This window comes from Trematosphaeria pertusa (genome assembly GCF_010094035.1).
Source record: "Trematosphaeria pertusa strain CBS 122368 unplaced genomic scaffold BU26scaffold_1, whole genome shotgun sequence".
In the NCBI taxonomy this organism is placed as follows: Eukaryota; Fungi; Ascomycota; class Dothideomycetes; order Pleosporales; family Trematosphaeriaceae; genus Trematosphaeria; species Trematosphaeria pertusa.
This window is the reverse complement of record NW_022987212.1, coordinates 4,946,871-4,964,420: the sequence shown is the minus strand read 5'-3', so window position 1 is coordinate 4,964,420 and position 17,550 is coordinate 4,946,871. Positions and strand designations below refer to the sequence as shown.

The 17,550-nt window shown below is 54.6% G+C and overlaps 9 protein-coding genes across 9 annotated transcripts; 7 read left to right on the top strand and 2 right to left on the bottom strand.

Annotated features, from left to right (window-relative positions):
- Positions 1-1,975: 1,975 nt before the first annotated feature.
- BU26DRAFT_384285 (ankyrin) lies at positions 1,976-2,431 on the top strand (the record flags this gene model as incomplete). The annotated part of the gene is made up of 1 exon (XM_033822611.1): positions 1,976-2,431. A coding segment is annotated over one exon (456 nt), but the record flags the coding sequence as incomplete, so codon positions are not given.
- Positions 2,012-3,041, top strand: BU26DRAFT_514128 (uncharacterized protein; the record flags this gene model as incomplete). The annotated part of the gene is made up of 1 exon (XM_033827767.1): positions 2,012-3,041. A coding segment is annotated over exon 1 (524 nt), but the record flags the coding sequence as incomplete, so codon positions are not given.
- Positions 3,042-3,827: 786 nt separating this feature from the next.
- On the top strand, positions 3,828-4,663 carry BU26DRAFT_514126 (uncharacterized protein; the record flags this gene model as incomplete). Its single annotated transcript, XM_033827766.1, has 1 exon — positions 3,828-4,663. The coding sequence occupies exon 1, from the start codon at positions 4,061-4,063 to the stop codon at positions 4,658-4,660; it is 600 nt and encodes a 199-aa protein (XP_033692449.1). The 5' UTR covers positions 3,828-4,060.
- A 1,472-nt stretch (positions 4,664-6,135) lies between these two features.
- BU26DRAFT_43962 (uncharacterized protein) lies at positions 6,136-8,971 on the top strand. The gene is made up of 4 exons (XM_033824355.1): positions 6,136-6,524; positions 6,570-6,669; positions 6,715-7,487; positions 7,554-8,971. The coding sequence occupies exons 1-4, from the start codon at positions 6,265-6,267 to the stop codon at positions 8,869-8,871; spliced, it is 2,451 nt and encodes an 816-aa protein (XP_033692448.1). The 5' UTR covers positions 6,136-6,264; the 3' UTR covers positions 8,872-8,971.
- A 1,933-nt stretch (positions 8,972-10,904) lies between these two features.
- On the top strand, positions 10,905-13,145 carry BU26DRAFT_446908 (cytochrome P450). The gene is made up of 2 exons (XM_033824635.1): positions 10,905-12,249; positions 12,354-13,145. Exons 1-2 carry the CDS (start codon positions 11,231-11,233, stop codon positions 13,000-13,002), a joined length of 1,668 nt encoding a protein of 555 aa, XP_033692447.1. The 5' UTR covers positions 10,905-11,230; the 3' UTR covers positions 13,003-13,145.
- A 359-nt stretch (positions 13,146-13,504) lies between these two features.
- BU26DRAFT_558826 (uncharacterized protein) lies at positions 13,505-14,170 on the top strand (the record flags this gene model as incomplete). The annotated part of the gene is made up of 2 exons (XM_033832609.1): positions 13,505-13,637; positions 13,860-14,170. 2 exons carry the CDS (start codon positions 13,505-13,507, stop codon positions 14,168-14,170), a joined length of 444 nt encoding a protein of 147 aa, XP_033692446.1.
- Positions 14,171-14,242: 72 nt separating this feature from the next.
- BU26DRAFT_43903 (uncharacterized protein) lies at positions 14,243-14,747 on the bottom strand. The gene has a single exon (XM_033824325.1). The coding sequence runs from the start codon at positions 14,666-14,668 to the stop codon at positions 14,378-14,380; it is 291 nt and encodes a 96-aa protein (XP_033692445.1). The 5' UTR covers positions 14,669-14,747; the 3' UTR covers positions 14,243-14,377.
- On the bottom strand, positions 14,559-15,985 carry BU26DRAFT_43881 (NAD(P)-binding protein). Its single transcript, XM_033824309.1, has 2 exons — positions 15,804-15,985; positions 14,559-15,666 (listed from the first exon to the last, which is right to left on the bottom strand). Exons 1-2 carry the CDS (start codon positions 15,900-15,902, stop codon positions 14,827-14,829), a joined length of 939 nt encoding a protein of 312 aa, XP_033692444.1. The 5' UTR covers positions 15,903-15,985; the 3' UTR covers positions 14,559-14,826.
- A 335-nt stretch (positions 15,986-16,320) lies between these two features.
- BU26DRAFT_599938 (uncharacterized protein) lies at positions 16,321-17,406 on the top strand (the record flags this gene model as incomplete). Its single annotated transcript, XM_033835132.1, has 3 exons — positions 16,321-16,551; positions 16,618-16,745; positions 16,804-17,406. The coding sequence occupies 3 exons, from the start codon at positions 16,321-16,323 to the stop codon at positions 17,006-17,008; spliced, it is 564 nt and encodes a 187-aa protein (XP_033692443.1). The 3' UTR covers positions 17,009-17,406.
- Positions 17,407-17,550: the final 144 nt, after the last annotated feature.

Here is a 17,550-nt window from a genome sequence, read left to right as displayed (position 1 = left end):
ATATCGTTCGAGAAGACCTACAAGAGGCCAGACAAGGCAATGGAGTGCTCGCAAAGGTCCATCTTGATATCCAGGAATCGAGAAACAAGTTGCAGCGGAGCAAAACGCAAGGTTCGTAACTTTTCACCTGGTAATGATCTCAATTGCCACAGAACCCCAAACCCTAATCGCTTGTGTAATCTCAGCTCCGTTAATATCCTCATGGATGCCGAGTTCGATGTCATCTTTCGGTAGCTGACAACGTAGAACTTTTGGGTCCGTCACCGCGACATATTTTCACAGCGTGTCGGCGCCACTGGTGACTAGTTCCTTACCTCTGCGGAGTTTATCAGCTGGATATCCGGCGTGGTCCAATAGCTCATCCGCTATGGTGCGCCTGGAATTAGAAAGAGCATTCTAGCATCGGTTGTATCTTACTTCTGTTGCAATATAACGCCAGAAGGTCTCTAACAGCTTTAGAAAAATCTGAGCCTTGTGCAAAAAGTCGACTCACCTTCTCATTATTTAAATCACGGACTAAAACATGTGCTAACATATACTCCCCACACCGCAGCACCTCCGCGCGAATGCTACGGCTGATTCCCGTGACCTACGGTTCTACTTCGATTGAGCGTACCATTCGCCCAACAGATATGAAGACCTCTTAGTTTCTCTGCTACAGCCGTTAATCCAGATTCAGTGCTTCACGTGGGATGCCATCCGTGACACGTTCCAAGAACATAGCCATAAGCCTCGCCCCGCAACCGCCATTCTCGTTGCTCTCCTTCAAGAAGAGACAGTACTCCCAAAAAGTGTACCTCGTCCTCGATGCTTTCGACCAGTGGCGCGCCGAAGCTGATGATCTCTCACTCGTATCCGAGCTTGAGAAGCTGGGACCTAATGACAGTATTCTTATCATGTCACGGCCGCTCCCACTGCGTGAGGGAGTTTTGCATGGGAAGGTTCGCATGGAGATCTACCCTCTAAAAGCGGATCTAGAAATGTATGTGCGCTCCCGACTCGAGACACAAAGCTGGCGCGGCTTTTTGAAGCATGACCACGCATTGAAAAACGCGATACAGTGTACTATTCTGGAGAAATGCGAAGGCTTGTAAGTTCACTTCTCCATGCGTGTTTTATGAAAGCTGACAAAGTGTCGCAATAGGTAGGGCGATTCTGTCATACGCTCATGCACTGCGCATTACGGCGCGGAAACTTGACCCTCGCCCAGCTTCCAACGGACCACGGAACGAAGCTGGGTAGCCTGTCCAACGCCGTGAACAGCCTGCATCCTGGAATCCAATCTAAGAGTTTGTTGATGGTACAATTTGTCATGCGGGAGCAACTACAAGACCTCTCAATCGGCCCAACAGACCAATGACGCCATTAACCAAGAGGCCATAGATGTGGTTGCGCTATTGCTTGAGTCAGGCGCACCTACATCGGCGCCGCGCGATTGAGGCCCGCTCTCGACTACAGAGGTTGCCATCACAGCCCTTATACGGCGCGCGACCGGCGGACAACGCTCGAGCAAACGCAATACGCTCCTCGATCGTATGCCTTCAGGGCAAGAATATGTCAAGAACTACCTGCTCCAAGAATATCGCTGGTGGGTTTTCATACAGTATCACCGTACGCGAACACTGTCGAGCTTGAAGGCCCGCTTTTGGGGCAACAGACATACTAATCCGCAGGGTTTGTCCTCTAAACTCTGGTATTGTCTCTGCGAGGACCAAGAAGAGGGCGCTGAAGTCACCGCACAAGATCCGAGCTTGCACACAGCTACTGCAGTCGAGTTTGAGCAGTCGAACATCTTGCTCTTTTGTGCCTATCGTGGCTGGAAGACTGCCACACGACATCTTCGATTAGCCGATGCCCCTCAATGCCACTCCAAACTCAAGGATATGGCTCTCTGCGAAGCAATCGAATCCTACCACCATGATCTGGTTCGTTTACTACTAGACCCTAGTGCTCAAACAAATGCGGTCCTTCGAGTGGAAACCCACTTTCAATTGCAGCCCTGTCGCGGGATCTCGAAATGGCGCGCCAGCTTCTCGAGGCCGGAGCCAACCCCAACACACCATGTCCAAGGTATGGCAGTGCCATCCACGCGGCCTACTGTCATCAGTCTGTACCTTGCGACTTCGCGGAGTTGCTATTGCCTCTCCTCATTAGCCATGGCGCAGACATCAACGTAGCCCACGTTGATCGCGGTACCATCCTCACATCGCTCGCAAGGATATCAGAGGATAAGAGCGTTACACGCATAGCATTTTTGATTGACCGAGGGGCCGACTGCAACCTTACCGGCGGATCACTACATACGCCTTTGATCGTTGCAGCAGCATCATCAGGTCCGCAGTCACTGGAGATCATGCAATTGCTCCTCAAATCCGGTGCTAAGCTCGACATTTATGGTGGGATCTACGGAAGCCCGTTACTCGCCGCTACCAGTCTGTCCTCCTTTTCCAGCGACGAAAAACTACTGGCATTGTTCGTGGGGCACAGACATGAACGTCCCGCAGGCTGTATTCTCCAACGCAGTTGTTACAGCAGCTGCTTCCGGTGGCACAGAAGTAGTGCACCACCTCATTCAACAAGGCGCCGACGTCAACTGCGAAGCGGAATTTCTTGGGACTGTGACCACCCTCCTCGTTGCTGCTATCGCATCAGACGCTCTGGATGGCTTGCAAAAGGCGCAGTTGCTAATAGCCCATGGTGCTGAGATGAATGCTCCAGCGATGGGCTATTCCAACGCGTTGCAGATGCTTCTGCACTGCAAGGTACCGTATTTTGCTCTCGTCGAATGTCTCCTGGATGCTGGAATGGATACCGACGCGCCGAGTGCCCCGAATGGAGCTGGGACTTCAAGTGAGATGGCCGTTCAGCATTATCGGCAAGACGAAGCCCAACGCGAAGCCTGGAAAGACATCATCCTTCTTTTGCGTCGAAATGGTGCGGTCTTTTTCGAAGGGGATCTCGACTTTCTACTTCAGCAGACTTGGTTCCTTGACACGTTGACGGCCGACTGTAGCTGAGCCTTTCATTCTTTATCCTCTTGCAGCGGAATCTTGTTTTCTCCCCTTTCTTGTTACCATTTTCCTAGTTCTGGTTTCCAAACGTTTACTCATGTGACGTGCCGTGACTTTGCCTTGCCTTACGGGCTTTGAGTTTCTCTCGCCGGAGATGCCAGTATTCCTCACTGCCCTGCTGTTTGAGTCTCGCATGTTCAAGTCAATTGCCGAGAATCATGAGATCACGAGATCATGAAGACATGCCGGACGCATAGGGTGAGCTCGGGTGATGTCAGGCCGTCCTCCGTCAAGTACTGTACACGTATTTGTCTATTCAGTAGAAAGCTCCTGGACTCACTGAGGCTACTAACGTGACATCAGGGCATCAGATGACCGGATGAGCTCTTGCAGGTTCCCAGCCATGCGGGCATCGCCCGTTACGGGAGACAGCTACGTGCAGCTCAAGCTAATAATCCATCGATACAATGCCTAGGCAAATCTTGAAAGCTACGATACAAAACAAGGAAGCAGCAATACTCTGTCCCACGAGCATATACGTGGGCCAGCCTCGACGCAAGTATCCGCTACCCACGGTACGGATAGATACGACAAATGCCCCTCGCCGACCGCAAGCCGAAAACAGGGAATCGGTTCTTGGATCTGCCAACTCTCATGCATCTTATGTATGCTCATCATGTGCGCCCCTGAGTGAATGAAGATCCGGATCCAGCCGAAAATTAAGCTTTTGCAAGGGAAGCGTGGGGCCCTTGCAGTATCGCCCCTACAGTATATTGCTTTTCCCGCGTCGCCGCTCGAAGCAGTGTCCAGGGTTCACGATGCTTCTGGATTGGGATTAGCGTACCCGCCTTTAAACTTGAGACCCTGGAACCTCGGAACCTCGGAACCTCAGTTCGCCATGGGGATAATAAAGTTGAAAAGCCAGACCGAAGCACTCCAACCGCCCTCTTTCGACCGAGTATCTACGCCCAGCTCCAACAATTTCCCTTCTATCCAGTCCAATCCAATTAAACAGCCACGAAAAGTAGCACCACGACAACCCGGGGTGCATGCACGCGCCCATCACTTCCCACAAGAAACTCCTCCACAAACGACGATGGCAGGAGTCCGCGCTTCCCCGGCGGTCACCTGTTACCGCGCCTGAGACCGCGCTTCCTACAAACAAGGCCAGACCGCGAACAAAACTGGTCCGCGCTGCTAGCCTCGACAACACTTCAGGAGAAAAGCAGGGTCGCGGGGGAAGAAAAAGCTGGCAAACAAAATTTGCGATAGCCGTAGAAGTGTGCACCGCGTCTGATTCGCCGCGGCCCTTTATTCCGGACGCTGAATCGGGTTTAGCGCGGTACCCTAGCGGCCGCGACCTCGGGATCGTGAAAGTTAGTCGCGGCACTACTAGAATAGAAGCGAAGCGGGACGGAGAAATATACCGAGATACGGTTACTAATCGTACTGGACCCTTATTTTCAAGGGTGCGACGAAGTCTAGTCCGCTTTCGGCACTGTGGGATTCTCGCGGCGAAAGTCACCGAGCCAGTGGTTCGTCGGCGCGGGTCCGACGGGGCCTTTGGAAGCGTCTCTACGCGGGTTTGCATTATTACCGTAGTGCTAGAAGTTGGAATGGATAGCCTGACTGGCTTCGATGCACGATAGTGTCTGGGAGAGGTCAATCGGATGTGGCGACAGGCGGGGCCAGTAGACCTAACTCTATGCTTAGCCTCTTATTGCGAGATACCCGCGTAGCTACATCCGATCTCCGATGGCAGATATTCAGCAATGTCCCTCGGATATGTCTATGATTTGGAGCAGATGGCCGTGAGGAGCGACTGTTTTTCGTCGTCTGCTGTCTCTAAGCAAGCCTCAGCCTACCACCTCACATGAGCTGCGGCAATGCCTCGGATCTAAGAATGCAAAGGCTCAGATGCGATACTATCAGGAGACAGCCCTACTAGCGGTTTTGTATGCATGCCCTGCATGGGACATGTCAAGGCGACCAACGTCCCCGCCTGGAACAGTCCATTGTCCCTCGATTCCCGTCACGCGTAGCGGCCTATGTGCATTTGTCACTATGGCGCCCACTATATGGGAGACGTTAGCTGGTCAGACGGTGGTGGGCAAGCGTCGAAGTGCGGATTAGGGGTGCTGAGCTGCACCTCATCTTCGATATGCAGGCGGAAAGGCCGTCCTTGATACGCGCTCAGGCTAGCATTGCTACCGCGCCATTGTCGAAGACGAAGGCCTGGAGCTGCTGTGGCCGCGGGATCAACCCACCCTAATATAGAGTCGGTTTTGTCCTAAGGCGCGGCTAGGATGGGAGCCATTGTGTTCGCCACCACTGCTGGGTTACGATTCGCTAGGCAACCGACCAATCAAGAGAGCCCCATGTACAGTACGAACGTTCGGAATCGCACCGCGGGCCAAAGGAGGTCAAATAGGTACTTGCACTTTGTGCGCCGGCAACCTGGCAGTGAGAAGGCCATAGACCGTCTATCGCAAAACCTGGCATTGCCCAATGGGACAACATGGACGCGGCCAGACGAGGTGGCTGTGCCTGGGCGTCTTCCAGAGTCTGGGCTCTCGCAAATCGCGGCCGACCGTTGTGCGCAACATTATCCGCCAGCTCAAGCATAACGATGAGACGTCCTGCGGTCCAACAAGTTATAGAACCGAGACAAACGTAGCAAAGAGCGAGCGCGACGAGAGCAGAAGCATTCGGCGAGAGGGGGACGGGCGGCGCGTAGGGGCTGTGGCGAGGGAGCGCAGTCTGGACAACACTGTCTGGAAAGGTCAGCTTCGCGCATCGAGCGTCTGTCTCTGTGCGCGTCGGCGGCGGGACGATGCGGGTTTTGTACCTGGCGCGAGAGACGGTGATGCGGGCGAGAACGCGGCAGTGCGGGCTCCTGGTTCCAGCCCCTATTGGCCAAAGGCGGCTGATTGGGCCAAGCTCCCGGGACACGGATCCGCCTCCACTAACGGGCCCTCATTATTGGGTGGGTTGACATCATCGCAGTCGCAGGAGGTGAACGTCGGCCCTGGAGGCCTTCTTGCTCGAGACCGCTTTGCCATCAAGTTGCTGCGCGTGAATCGCCATACCTCTGCCCCTAGAATGCCTGCAGTCGCTTGCCGATGCATTGCCGCGTCGTCATCGGACCCTCTGCGCACCCAACGCCTCGGCGCCTGCCCTTGCCTTGTCCGCCTTGATAAGACGGCGCCGAATTCGTGGGAAAGAGGACCGCACCCTCGCCGAGCCCGAAGCCATGTCTTCGAATCCGCTCAGCTTCACATCCGCCAACTATGCGCCGTCGGCGGGCGCCTCGAGGAAAGTCGCGATTCCACGCCTACAGCGTCGCAGCCCGCCCCACGGCGCGTCCAAAGACAGGCGGCGAGTGCGCCGCGCCTGTACCGCCTGCCGCGCCCACAAGATCAAATGCTCCGGAGACGCTCCAACATGCAGGCACTGCAACTCCACCGGTCGCGAGTGCATGTACATCATGCCGCGCAGGGACAGGCTCAAGATGTCGGTGCCGCCCGCTCCCAATCCATGCTTCTCTGACTAGTCCAGTGTCACGGATCGATGCGTTGAGATGTCCGACCTCCTCAGGGCGCTGAGGAAGTGGGCCAGCGAGGAGGACAATGCGAAGATTGAGGAACTGCTCGGCGCGGTACGCTACAATGGTCCCAGTCACATGCGGCGCTAACATCTCCAGGTCGAAGAAGACACTCCCGACACGCGGCAGGAGGCTAGCACGCCTTCCATCCCCGACACTGATGGCGACGACTGGACCTCATCCAGAGTCATGCTGGATGCCGACGTTGTCCCCGCGCACGACCAGGCAGACGCCGACTACCTCGATCTTTTGGATGAAAACCTCCATGAAAACGACCAGTCGCGAGCCACGGGTTTCGTGGGCAAGAATTCCGAGGTCCAGTGGCTGCGGAATTTGCTGAACTTCGAACGGTGTGAGGAGGATCCGGCAAAGGCGTCCATGTCTCAGCAACGAGGCTCGCACGCTCCCGGGGGCGGTAGTGAGCAGGTGAGCGCCGTCACGTTTTACTTGGACAGCGAAAACGTCGACCTGGACTTTTTCGAAGAGCCGTCCGAGCTGCCAGAGCCAGACGCGGCGGAGCGGCTGCTAGGTGTCTACATGGACAAGGTGCACGACTCCTTCCCGATACTCCCCAGAAGACTGTTTGAAGACCAGTTCCGCAAGTACTTCAACGCACAGCGCAACGGAAATGCGCCGCGTCTGAACCCCAAGTGGCAGGCCATCCTGAATCTGGTCTTTGCCATTGGAGCCAAGTACTCGCACCTGGTCAAGGCCGGCTGGCGAGCTGACGAGCGAGATCACCTCGTCTACCAGGCAAGGGCGCGTGCCTATGGTTGGAACGAGGCCACCCTCTCGCAGCATCCCGATGTGCCGCAGATCCAAGTGGCCGGCTTGTTGGCCTTCTACTATCTCTCCGTAGGACAGGTCAGCCGGTGAGTTTCCTCGGTCCTGCTCCACGCTCCTGCCTTGTAGAAGCATCGCGCGCTGACATATAACAGAGCCTGGGTGGTTGTCGGCCTGGCATTGCGCTTTGCGTACTCGCTCGGTCTCCATGTTCGCAATCAGGATCCCTCAGCTTCCGCGCCGAAGCGAGAAGTTCTAGTGCGGGTATGGTGGAGTCTATACTCTCTCGAGCGCCAACTCAGCATCATCACAGGTCGCCCCAGCGTAGTCGTCGACTCGTGCTGCTCCGTCCCGTTGCCGATGCCCTTGTCAGAAGACCAGATATCGGGAGAATCGAGTGCCGTGAATCGCATGCGAAGGCCTAGCTCGTCTTCTACCACGTCTTCCGCGACGACAAGTCCAACGTTTGCATCGCCGCGTTCGGCTTCCTGGACGGATTTCCCTCAAACGCCCATGGGCTTTGGAGCCGTGGAGGCCAACTCTGGGGCGTACTTTAAGGCTACCGTCCAGATGGGCATCATAACTCAAAGCATTCTCTCGTCACTCTACACCGCTGGAACAATGATACGTTCTGCGAGCGAGATCCAGCGGGATATCATCCAGCTCGGCCGGCGCCTCGATGAATGGGCCACATCGCTTCCCGCTGAATTCAACTTCCAGATTCGGCGCTCGGGAGTGAGTACACCATCGCGCGCCTTTTTTCGAGAGCGTACGCTGCTCGGCTTCCAGTTCTGCAGTGCCAGGGTGCTCCTCACACGTCCTTGTCTCGGCGGTCTATGGCTCCCGGGAAAGGATGGAAAAGACGCGACAGTCCCTATTAGCTTTTTCCGGAACATGGCAGTCATCTGCGTCGACGCTGCCAAGATGGAAATTGACTTTCTCCCCGACCAGCCAAATCCGCTCTTTGTCTACGAGTACGGGCCGTGGTGGAACATTGTGCACCACGTGATGCAGGCCTTCACTTCCTTTCTCCTTGCGCTCTCGTACTCGCAATTGGCTCCCCCGGACAGCCACGTGTTGGCAGGGTACGCGAAGAAGTCGATTCGCTGGCTGCGATCCATGAACGATCCGCTCGCGGCACGCGCTTATCGAGTGGCGTTTAAATCTCTCGAGCTCGTGGCAAACAGGCTCTCGCTGGACGTCTCGGACTTGTGGCGAGAGCATTCGCTGGCCTTTCCAAATACTGGACCGGTGGTCGAAGTGGACAGGCACTTTGATATGGAGCCTGTTCCGATGCTGACCGCAGCCGGCTCCGTTCCGTCGATGCCGATGTCCTTCGCCGCCATTCCCATCTCAGTGCCGCATTCTGCTGGCCCGATGCTGTCGTCATATAGTCCTGTGGCGGCGAGCCCGACGTTTGCTCCTCCGGGAGGCCCCGTATTCGACGATCCGTTCTATCGCAGAACGGGTTGAGGCGTTGTCGGGGCAGCACTTCGACTGGGCTTTGATAGAATCATGGCTCAATAGACCAAAAAAACGGAGGGCGCTCGCGGTGGTGGTGGTTCTGGGAACCTCGCGCCAGGAGGTCGGAGTATATAACATAAGAAATCAGTCGATGCCTGCAGCAATCTCCGCCGGGGGCGCACGGACGCCCTCAACGCGCGGACGTAAATCATGGATGCTTGCGTGGGAAGGTGCCACCCCAGGCGTATATTTCTCCTTCTCTTTGGACGGGTCTGCCACACGTACCACTAATGCTCAACGATGAGCGATGCGGGAATCCGTGCCGGAGAAGCAGGCTAGCGCGGACTCTGCGTCGCCTGGAAGAGGAATGGTGCGAGGCCAAAACGTGATGGGATTCGTTCCTGCCGCATGCTGTACCTAATGCTTGGCGTCCGTAATCACGGCTCAACCCGCCGAACTGGCTACACCAACAGCGTGTAGCCGGAGAGCGAGCCGGGCGAATCATGTGTGGCTGCCTTCCTAGAGTCAACTGCTGCCGGAAAGAGGCTTCCTCACATGTGGAAGTTTGATTACGCGTCTAAAGAGGACTCTTTCGACCTATAGATGTTGGTGAATTACACAGTTCCACGCCCGTCGAACTGCTCAGGAAGCGGATGAATACGACAACTTAGATACCGTACCCGCGTGCCCCCATTCCGGCCGAGGTACTTTGTTAGAAGTCAGGCAAAGTGGGACGAGATAATGCGGTGCAAGACCACCGCCGCGCAAAACACTTGCGGGGTGGTTATTCCCCCATCTTGCTAGAGACTGCCTATACCCGTGGTCGACATTATTCTGGTATGACGCCGGTGCGGCTGTCTAGCCTAACGCCCTCTCGAGCCTATGGGGCGATGGGGAAATGGTCACTCCGCGATTCTAGACTACAGTCCAAGGCACCGGGTCCATGTCGACACGCATCTAAGGGAGCCCCTTGCCACACTCGAACCCTTTTCGTAGCATGTTACTATCATCACACTTCAGCTCGTTCTTCGTTTCGGTTGGATAACAAAATCAAACCCGCAAAGAAAAAGGCATATTGCTTTTCGTTTCGATTGCTGACTCTAGGTTCACCTGCAACGACATCATAAGACGCTTCTTCAGCATGCTCCTGCATCTCCGCCATCCTTGCGGCTGTGGCCCCGGGAAGAGGTGCCTCCTCTCCACTCATCGCTACCACGATTAGCAATGCTCTCTAAGAGAGGTATCCTTCTCGTTCCGTCCCGACTACTCTTACCGCAGGCCTGCATTCTATTCTTGTGTCAGAACCTTTGGCAGCAACTGCTTGTGCGGGAATGAGATCCTGAGTACCGCTGCCCTGACGGACGGGCGTATTCGCACTTGTTCGAGTGGAAACGGCCAAGCTTGCGGGGGAGCGAATCTGATATTATTAATCTACAGGGAGAAACCCTCCAGTACTTTGAGTTTTGTATTGACTTGTTCTGGTAGAGATATTTCGCGCTCTAAGCTCTGTGCCTGTGTTTTCTATGTTCGAGAGGAATGTGTGGATTTGCAAGGTGGGTCGCTCGTGGAAGCGGTGGCCAGTCCACCATTGGGTACGTACCCTCAACCCCCAGCCACCTATATTTATAGCCCCGGATGTATGGGCAGTACTTATGCAGCGGGGAGTGCGATTAGACTGAGGCGATGTGGTCCCGCGTGGCCATCAGGCTGGCTTGGTGTTTGAATGGTTGGCGAACGAACGTGAAGTGAACGTGACCGCATAAATTGAAGACATCCTGGAGTCGAGGGAGGGAAGCCAGTAACCTAAGGGTGTTGTCTCTTGACGTTGAATACCTCTCGGCGAATTGGTACAGGATTGAGTCGAGACGTTTAATGTGCTATCAAAGAGGGAACTGGCCCAGACTCGCAATCCTGTAGAAGTTCAGACTCGATTTGGTAATGTGAATGTTCTTGCATGTGTTAGTCATAGAACCTCGGCATGCATCTTAATCTAGTTAGCGGTCAACCACCCCTCGTTCTGCCATGTCAGCTCTGCCGTCACTCCTCCACGAACCTCATCGTCGGATTCCGAGTCTCCTGAAGGAGACTGCTCGTTGGCTTTATTTGTCTGCAGCCTTCGCGACCATTACCACAACAGTCAATATGCACCTGGAAACCCATGCTTCACCAGCGCCTTCCCAAACAGCTAATGACGATCAAAGTTTCAGCCGAGGCATCAGGTACTTTAAGACGTCACCGGCAGCCAATATGCCACTGTGAACGGTCCTCATCGCTTTCGATCGCGTTCAGCAATGCGTAAGCTGCATACCAGGCTGAAGCAAGGCAGTTATTTCAGTAGCACTTCCTCCAGCTCCGCTCCGTCCCTCTCATGCCCACCATGGAAACCAACTCATTCAACGTCATCCTCTTGTCCTTAGCAGAGTCTGCAATTGCCTTCTACCTCTTCCCTCATGTCTTTCCCGCGGGGACTCTGACGTCCTTCTTTCTTATTTTCTCTTTGGTTAACTTCGGTGTCCTTGGCTTCTACATTCTCATCATCTACCCCTTCTTCCGCAGTCCGCTCCGCCATCTACCGCAACCGCGAAGGGGGTTCTGGCCGATCATCGGTCATGGCTTGGTCATGTTCAAGCGCCCGCCCGGAGAGGCGCATTTGAAGATGATGAAGGACGTCGATAACGACGGGGTTATTTTCTTTCGTGGCTTCTTCCACACAGACCGCCTCCTTTTGACCAACCCGGCTACCATAGCGGATGTCCTTGTGCACAGGAGCTACGATTTCGAGAAGCCGCAGTGGGTCCGCACCTTCTTGCGCCAGTTTCTTGGCGACGGGCTGTTGATGACCGAAGGCGACGAGCACAAGCACCAGCGGAAGCAGATCATGCCGGCATTTAGCTTCCGCCACATCAAGGAGCTCTATCCGGTATTTTGGGCGAAGTCTATCGAGCTTTGCGAGGTTACCAAAGCGGAGTTGTGGGACAAGCCGGACAAGGTGCTCGAAATCGGCCACTTCTCGACGCAGGTGACGATGGACATCATCGGGCTGGCTGGCCTGGGGCGCGACATCGGCTCGCTCCGGAACAGCGATGACGAACTCATCAAGAACTACGAAGAGATACTTGAGCCCACGGCGGAGAAGGCCATCTATTTCGTGTGCCATCTGCTGTTTCCGCCGTCGGTCATGCACGCGCTGCCTTGGAAGCTGAACGAGCGGGTCAAGGTTACGACGTCGAATTTGAAGCGGATTTGTAGAGAGTTCGTGGTTGAGAAGAAGAGCAGGATGAAGGTTGAGAGCCAAGAAAGCGTCGATATCCTAAGCATCCTGATCCGATCGAACACGTTCTCAGACGATGGCTTGGTAGATCAACTTTTGACTTTCCTAGCAGCTGGGTACGTAACACTCCTTGCAGACCACAAAGCCGATCTTTTCAGCATTGAGAAATGCAGAGGAGAGGCGCACACCCACACTGCTCAATGACGCTCATACAATCTAGGCACGAAACCACCTCCTCGGCCTTCACATGGGCGACTCACCTGCTATCCATACATCCCGAAGCGCAAGCCCGCTTACGGACTGAGCTCTACGAGAACATTGCGGACCCAAAGGCTCTTTCCGAACCGTCCTTCGATATTGCCGGACTGCTCGAATCGCTGCCATACCTCAACGCAGTGTGCAACGAAACGCTGCGACTCTATCCCACGATCCCAGTTTCGTCGCGCGTAGCAATCCGCGATACCACTATCTCTGGACAATTCATCCCCAAAGGCACGCAATCCTTCGTCGTCCCCTGGGCCATGAACCGCAATCCGAAGCTGTGGGGCGCTGACTCGGAAAAGTTCAGGCCGGAGCGCTGGATCGATGCCGAGACGGGGCGCGCGACGATGAACGGAGGTGCAGACAGCAACTACTCTTTCTTGACGTTCCTCCACGGGCCTCGCAGCTGCATCGGCGAGAAGTTCGCCAGGGCGGAGCTGAGGGCGCTCGTTGCGGCTTTCGTGGGGAACTTTGAGATGCAGATGGCGAATCCGGATGAGAAGATCAAAGTTGGCGGGACTATCACGAGCAAGCCAGTTCAAGGCATGAGGCTGAGATTGACGCCCGTGGAATGGGGTAGTGGTGGACATATGGCGAAGATGGGTTAATGTGCTTGAGCAGGAAGGAAACCATTAGGAGCATATGACTCTCGAAGTGTTTGTGCACCTTTGACTGGACGTTCTATACCATATATAACTCGAAAGCCTTACAAAATTTTCCAAATGAGGAATATAAGTAGGGCACAGCCCGCAAGCTCCTAGCTATCCTCGGCCCAACACAATTAGCACCCCTTTCGTAAGATTTACCATTGCAATAGATCTTTCCTCTACGCAGTCTAGCCATTCCTCATTCTCCTTTCCCCCATCACCATCAAGCAAGTGCGAAATCCCACGCTCTAGCGTCGCATTCTCGCGGAAACAGCCCCGAAGTAGCAAAACCCACCACAACACCAAAACCAGGGACATGCGAAAGATCCCTGCCAAGATCAGCGTCAGCAGTATCCGCATCCCTATAAAACCGCCACTGCAACTTCCTCAATCCTTTTAGCTTTTTCGACATAGTGGCCGCTTTTCCTTCTTCCCTCTGTTCATACACGTCAAGGCATCTAAGATGGCGACGCAACAAACGAGTTTGAACAAGTTCCTCTGGGAGCGGCAGGCGAGGCTCACGCCGCTGTTTGAGAAGGGCGATGTGGATGCGATTTTGCACTTCTATCATGCGGATTTAGAGTTCTCGGACTATGGTGAGTTGAATGGGATGGCGTGTCGTTCGTCCATCGCGAGATTGCTTGCATGGGGCCTGGCTTCAGTTGTATGGAGCGGGGTGAATATTTCCCAAAGCGTTTATCCTCGTGGAGACACCGTCCTACACTAGCAGCGGAGTAAACTTAGACTGTCAAAGCACTTCTGGTTTCCATATCCCCAGCTCGCAGCACGCCCACGCGCTAACGAACCGGCCCCCGCAGCATGGCACGCCACAAACCTGAACCTCTCCGGCTTCGAAAAGTTTCTCAGATCAACCTACGACACGTCGTCTTCGCTGAAGATGGAAACGCACGGCGTGCACGGCACGAAGGCGTTCTCGGTCTGGGAGTGGACGCTGAGAGTCGTCGCCGGCGAGGACGACCCGATCCGCGGGCTGGTCAAGGGGAAGGAGATTGTGCTAAGGGGGTGCAGTCTGCATCATTGGAGGCTGAGGGAGGGTGGCGATGAGGATGCGCTGGCGGACTGGCGGATTGTGAGGGAGGCGGACTATGCGTGTGGAGGGGGCCACTGAGTGGCGAGTTGAGAGTATGGATAGAGCTCTAATGGGTGTAGGGGGGCCAGTCGTGCAAACGGAGGCGAGCGCGTGGCTGGTTCGCGGAGATGCCCTAGCAGAAGTTTGACGGGCGATCATCTCAAACTCATTAGGTTTTAACCTAGTCAATGATGTGTCAGTATCCCTCGTTCGAAGCAGACTTAGGAGCTCTCGTCTTGGAGCGCATCAGAATATCCAACGTAGGAGGCAGTAGTAGTTGAGCCATCGTTTGCCAGTGTCATCCCTAACGTTAACCAGTAGAGCGGAGACTGGCGTCAACAGCGACTTCGGAGTAAGTACGTACGTAGCGGGCCGTCCGGCTCGACACTGTTCGAGCGCTGTGATACGTTTGCGAGGATCAAGTACAGCGTACGGTATCTCAAAAAGCCGCCTCTTGCTGCTCGGTTCAAGTATTCTATACCTACATTTAGCGCAAAACTTCTCCATCCTTGGAGTAGTGGGAACTAGATCACGCATGGGGCGTCCGCGAAGAATCGTACAGGAAGGGAAGCTCGGAATGGCTTTGCGAGACGCTTGGTACCAGCAACCCGAGTAAGGAGGGAGTGAAGCACAAAGTCGTACGCGCAGTTCTGATAGAAGGTTCTTCGGGACGAGTTCATAATCATGAAAGGTATTCAACCCAGCATTTCTTCAATCGTCGCATCGAGAGGCTTTAGTTTCCGTCCCGCCTCATTCAAGATCTTCTCCAGCGTAGCGTCCTTAATGTCGCATTCCCCATCCTTCAGCGCCTCGTACGTTGTGCTCCACCACTCCACAGCCGGCCTCTCCATGTTCTTCTCCTTGACATAATAATCCTCATACTCCTTCCTCGATACGACCTTCAGACTCACATCTTCTGCTCTCACCCTGCTGACGATTCGTGAGATTTCGTGCAGCGTCCAGGTCCGGTTCTGCGAGAGGTAAAGGGTCTTTCCCATCCACTCGGCGCTTGGGGCGCTGAGGATCCTCGCCGTCGCATACGCCATGTCGGCAATTGCAGTCCACGATATCGGCCCGTCTCCAGCTACGATGACTTCTTTCCTCTTGTCGTCTTTGAGGCCATAGTAGTACCCGAAGTACAGTGGCCAGCTCTCGTTGTACAGTCCCTCCCGGATGATTGTATAGTTGACCTTTCCCTGCTCAGCCAGCTCATTAAGATAGGTCTCGGTGCGGATATGCGCCCGCATGACGCCCGCTTTCGACGGGTTCCCGAAGGCGAGCGACGTGTAGTAAATATGCTTGACGCCGACCTTGACCGCCGCATCGATAGCCGCTCGGTGGTGTGCCTCCCTTCCTTTCCACAACGGCGCGTCGTTGTAGTCCATCGCGATGCGAGGCGTGGAGACGAGGAAAAGCTTCTCGCATCCTGTATAGGCGCGCTCGAGCGACTCGGGCTGGTCGAAGTTATTGTAGCGTACGGTGATGTGCCGATCGCGGTAGGTATTGAAGCGTTCATCGAGGGGGTTCGTTGACGTCTGGCGGAGTCAGTTGTGGCTCTAGAAAACCATCCTGAAGGCCTTCAGTGAGTTAAAACGAATCAGACCTGCCGCTGGGAAAATGTTCCTGAAGGCCTTCGATGGTTGGAACAAGCTTTTCGTAGGATGGGGCTTACGCAGATGACGAGTTCTGTGGGTTCGACGAGCTTACTCTCAAGGATGGCGTTGAGGACCGCGGATCCGAGCTTGCCTGTGGCGCTTGTGAGGGCTATCATTGTGATCACGAAAGAACCGGTTCCAGCGGTAAAAAGAAGACGTTAAGCGGAGATATAGCGTGCAGTTAGTAGTGTGATGTGAAGCTGTTCAATGGATGGCCTCATTAGTGACATGGGTCCAACGCTCACCCTCGTTTCCAACAGTGGACAACCGGACGAGTTATCCTCAGCAAATGTAGCAGTGCTGTGTATGAGAAGCCGCCCTAAAGTCAATGCCTCCAACCGGGAGCGTCTGGCCGTTGGATATGTTTAAAATAAGCGCATGCGTGTTAGGGTCAAAGTTCTGCAGCCAGAGTGTGGGGAAGACACCATCCCGAAAATGGTTAGCCTCAAACTCTACCCAAAATAGAACCTGATTAGGCTCATCATGAGTTCGTGGATATTCGCTCGAAAATGTAACGGTAGATATGACTCAATTATGGTAGAACTTGGCTGCGAAATACCTCTAGGGCATGGATTTATCGTTCTTGGAGCTTTTATCTCGATCTTCTCCAGCTCCGTTCCCGTCCGCGATCTACCATTAAAAGGAGGCCCGTCTACTTTCCATTTGCTTCTTCATTTCACACATCTCTTCCTCAATGGATTCAATCAACGATCTCTGCAATCCACCGACTTCTCTGCGTGCGAACGCGACCGCAACTACCAACCCGTAGGCTACTGGAAACTCCCTCTTGTCACTAGATCTATTTCTTTATCCGGAACGCTTCCGTCGTAGATCCAGATCGACCATTACGGGAGCGGCGTAGCGCCCAACGATATCCTACGCCGCTTACACGTCACCACGTCTATTGACTACGCCGCTGGGGCGCTATCGTACAGCGTCTTCGAAGAGAAGACGTACAGGTACCCAGCAAGCCTCAAAAGCCACAACGGGACTGAAGGCTAACCCGGGGCTGGCTAGCGTGCCGGGGATGCGATCACTCAAGATGCTCAACCTGACGTTGACGCATGAGAGACCTGGACAAGCCACCGAGTTCGGCAAGATCTCCCCCGTGCTCAAGATACTTGAGGCGCAAGGCGTTACTGTCAATGTCGTTTCTTGCCGGCGCTCAAAGTGGACGGATTTATCAAGCTTGTTTGACGAGCCTGATCTAGAAGAGCTGTAGCAGCTAAGGAACAGGAGATCGATCCGGAAAGTATGAGTATTAGTTTTGCGGGTTTTGTGGATGAAGCTTCGCAGGGTAGCGCTTGCGGATCATTATCGAGGATTCCGAGAGAAGGAGCTACAAGAGAAGACCAGAGCGTTGCATGGGCCGGCCATTCTAGCAGCGTTGAACTAAGACTCTTTGGCACAAGTAATCCCAAGGAAGGAATCCAGATTTCACGGTCTGGAGAGCGAGAGTTGAGATGCTTCAGGGTCCTGTTTCTTTCTAGATGCTTGCAGACGTGTTCGTTGGTATAAGGTCGTACCCTCACGCCGCATTTCTTATTCCATGCGGCGCATCTCAAATACATCGAGCGGAGACGCGGTCGCGGCGAAGCTCTCAGAGCGCATGCAAATTAGTCCAAGACAGGATAGCGCCTGTCATACACCCCATCTGATAGGTGCCAGCCCTCGCCGCCGAGATGCGAGACGATGTAAGGCATCCCCACGGCTCACGTAAAGCTGTGCCGTGTTAGATTTGGCGCTTACCTGCCCGCACTCGTA

Bases quoted from the DNA above. Each gene is read 5' to 3' on its own strand.
- BU26DRAFT_446908 (XM_033824635.1), top strand. From the start codon at position 11,231: ATGCCCACCATGGAAACCAACTCATTCAACGTCATCCTCTTGTCCTTA. The intron at 12,250-12,353 runs GTACGTAACACT...CATACAATCTAG, and splicing joins TTGACTTTCCTAGCAGCTGG to GCACGAAACCACCTCCTCGG.
- BU26DRAFT_43881 (XM_033824309.1), bottom strand. From the start codon at position 15,902: ATGATAGCCCTCACAAGCGCCACAGGCAAGCTCGGATCCGCGGTCCTC. The intron at 15,667-15,803 runs GTAAGCCCCATC...TGACTCCGCCAG, and splicing joins CCACAGAACTCGTCATCTGC to ACGTCAACGAACCCCCTCGA.
- BU26DRAFT_43962 (XM_033824355.1), top strand. From the start codon at position 6,265: ATGTCTTCGAATCCGCTCAGCTTCACATCCGCCAACTATGCGCCGTCG. The intron at 6,525-6,569 runs GTCGGTGCCGCC...TGACTAGTCCAG, and splicing joins CGCAGGGACAGGCTCAAGAT to TGTCACGGATCGATGCGTTG. The intron at 7,488-7,553 runs GTGAGTTTCCTC...GACATATAACAG, and splicing joins TCCGTAGGACAGGTCAGCCG to AGCCTGGGTGGTTGTCGGCC.
- BU26DRAFT_43903 (XM_033824325.1), bottom strand. From the start codon at position 14,668: ATGCGTGATCTAGTTCCCACTACTCCAAGGATGGAGAAGTTTTGCGCT.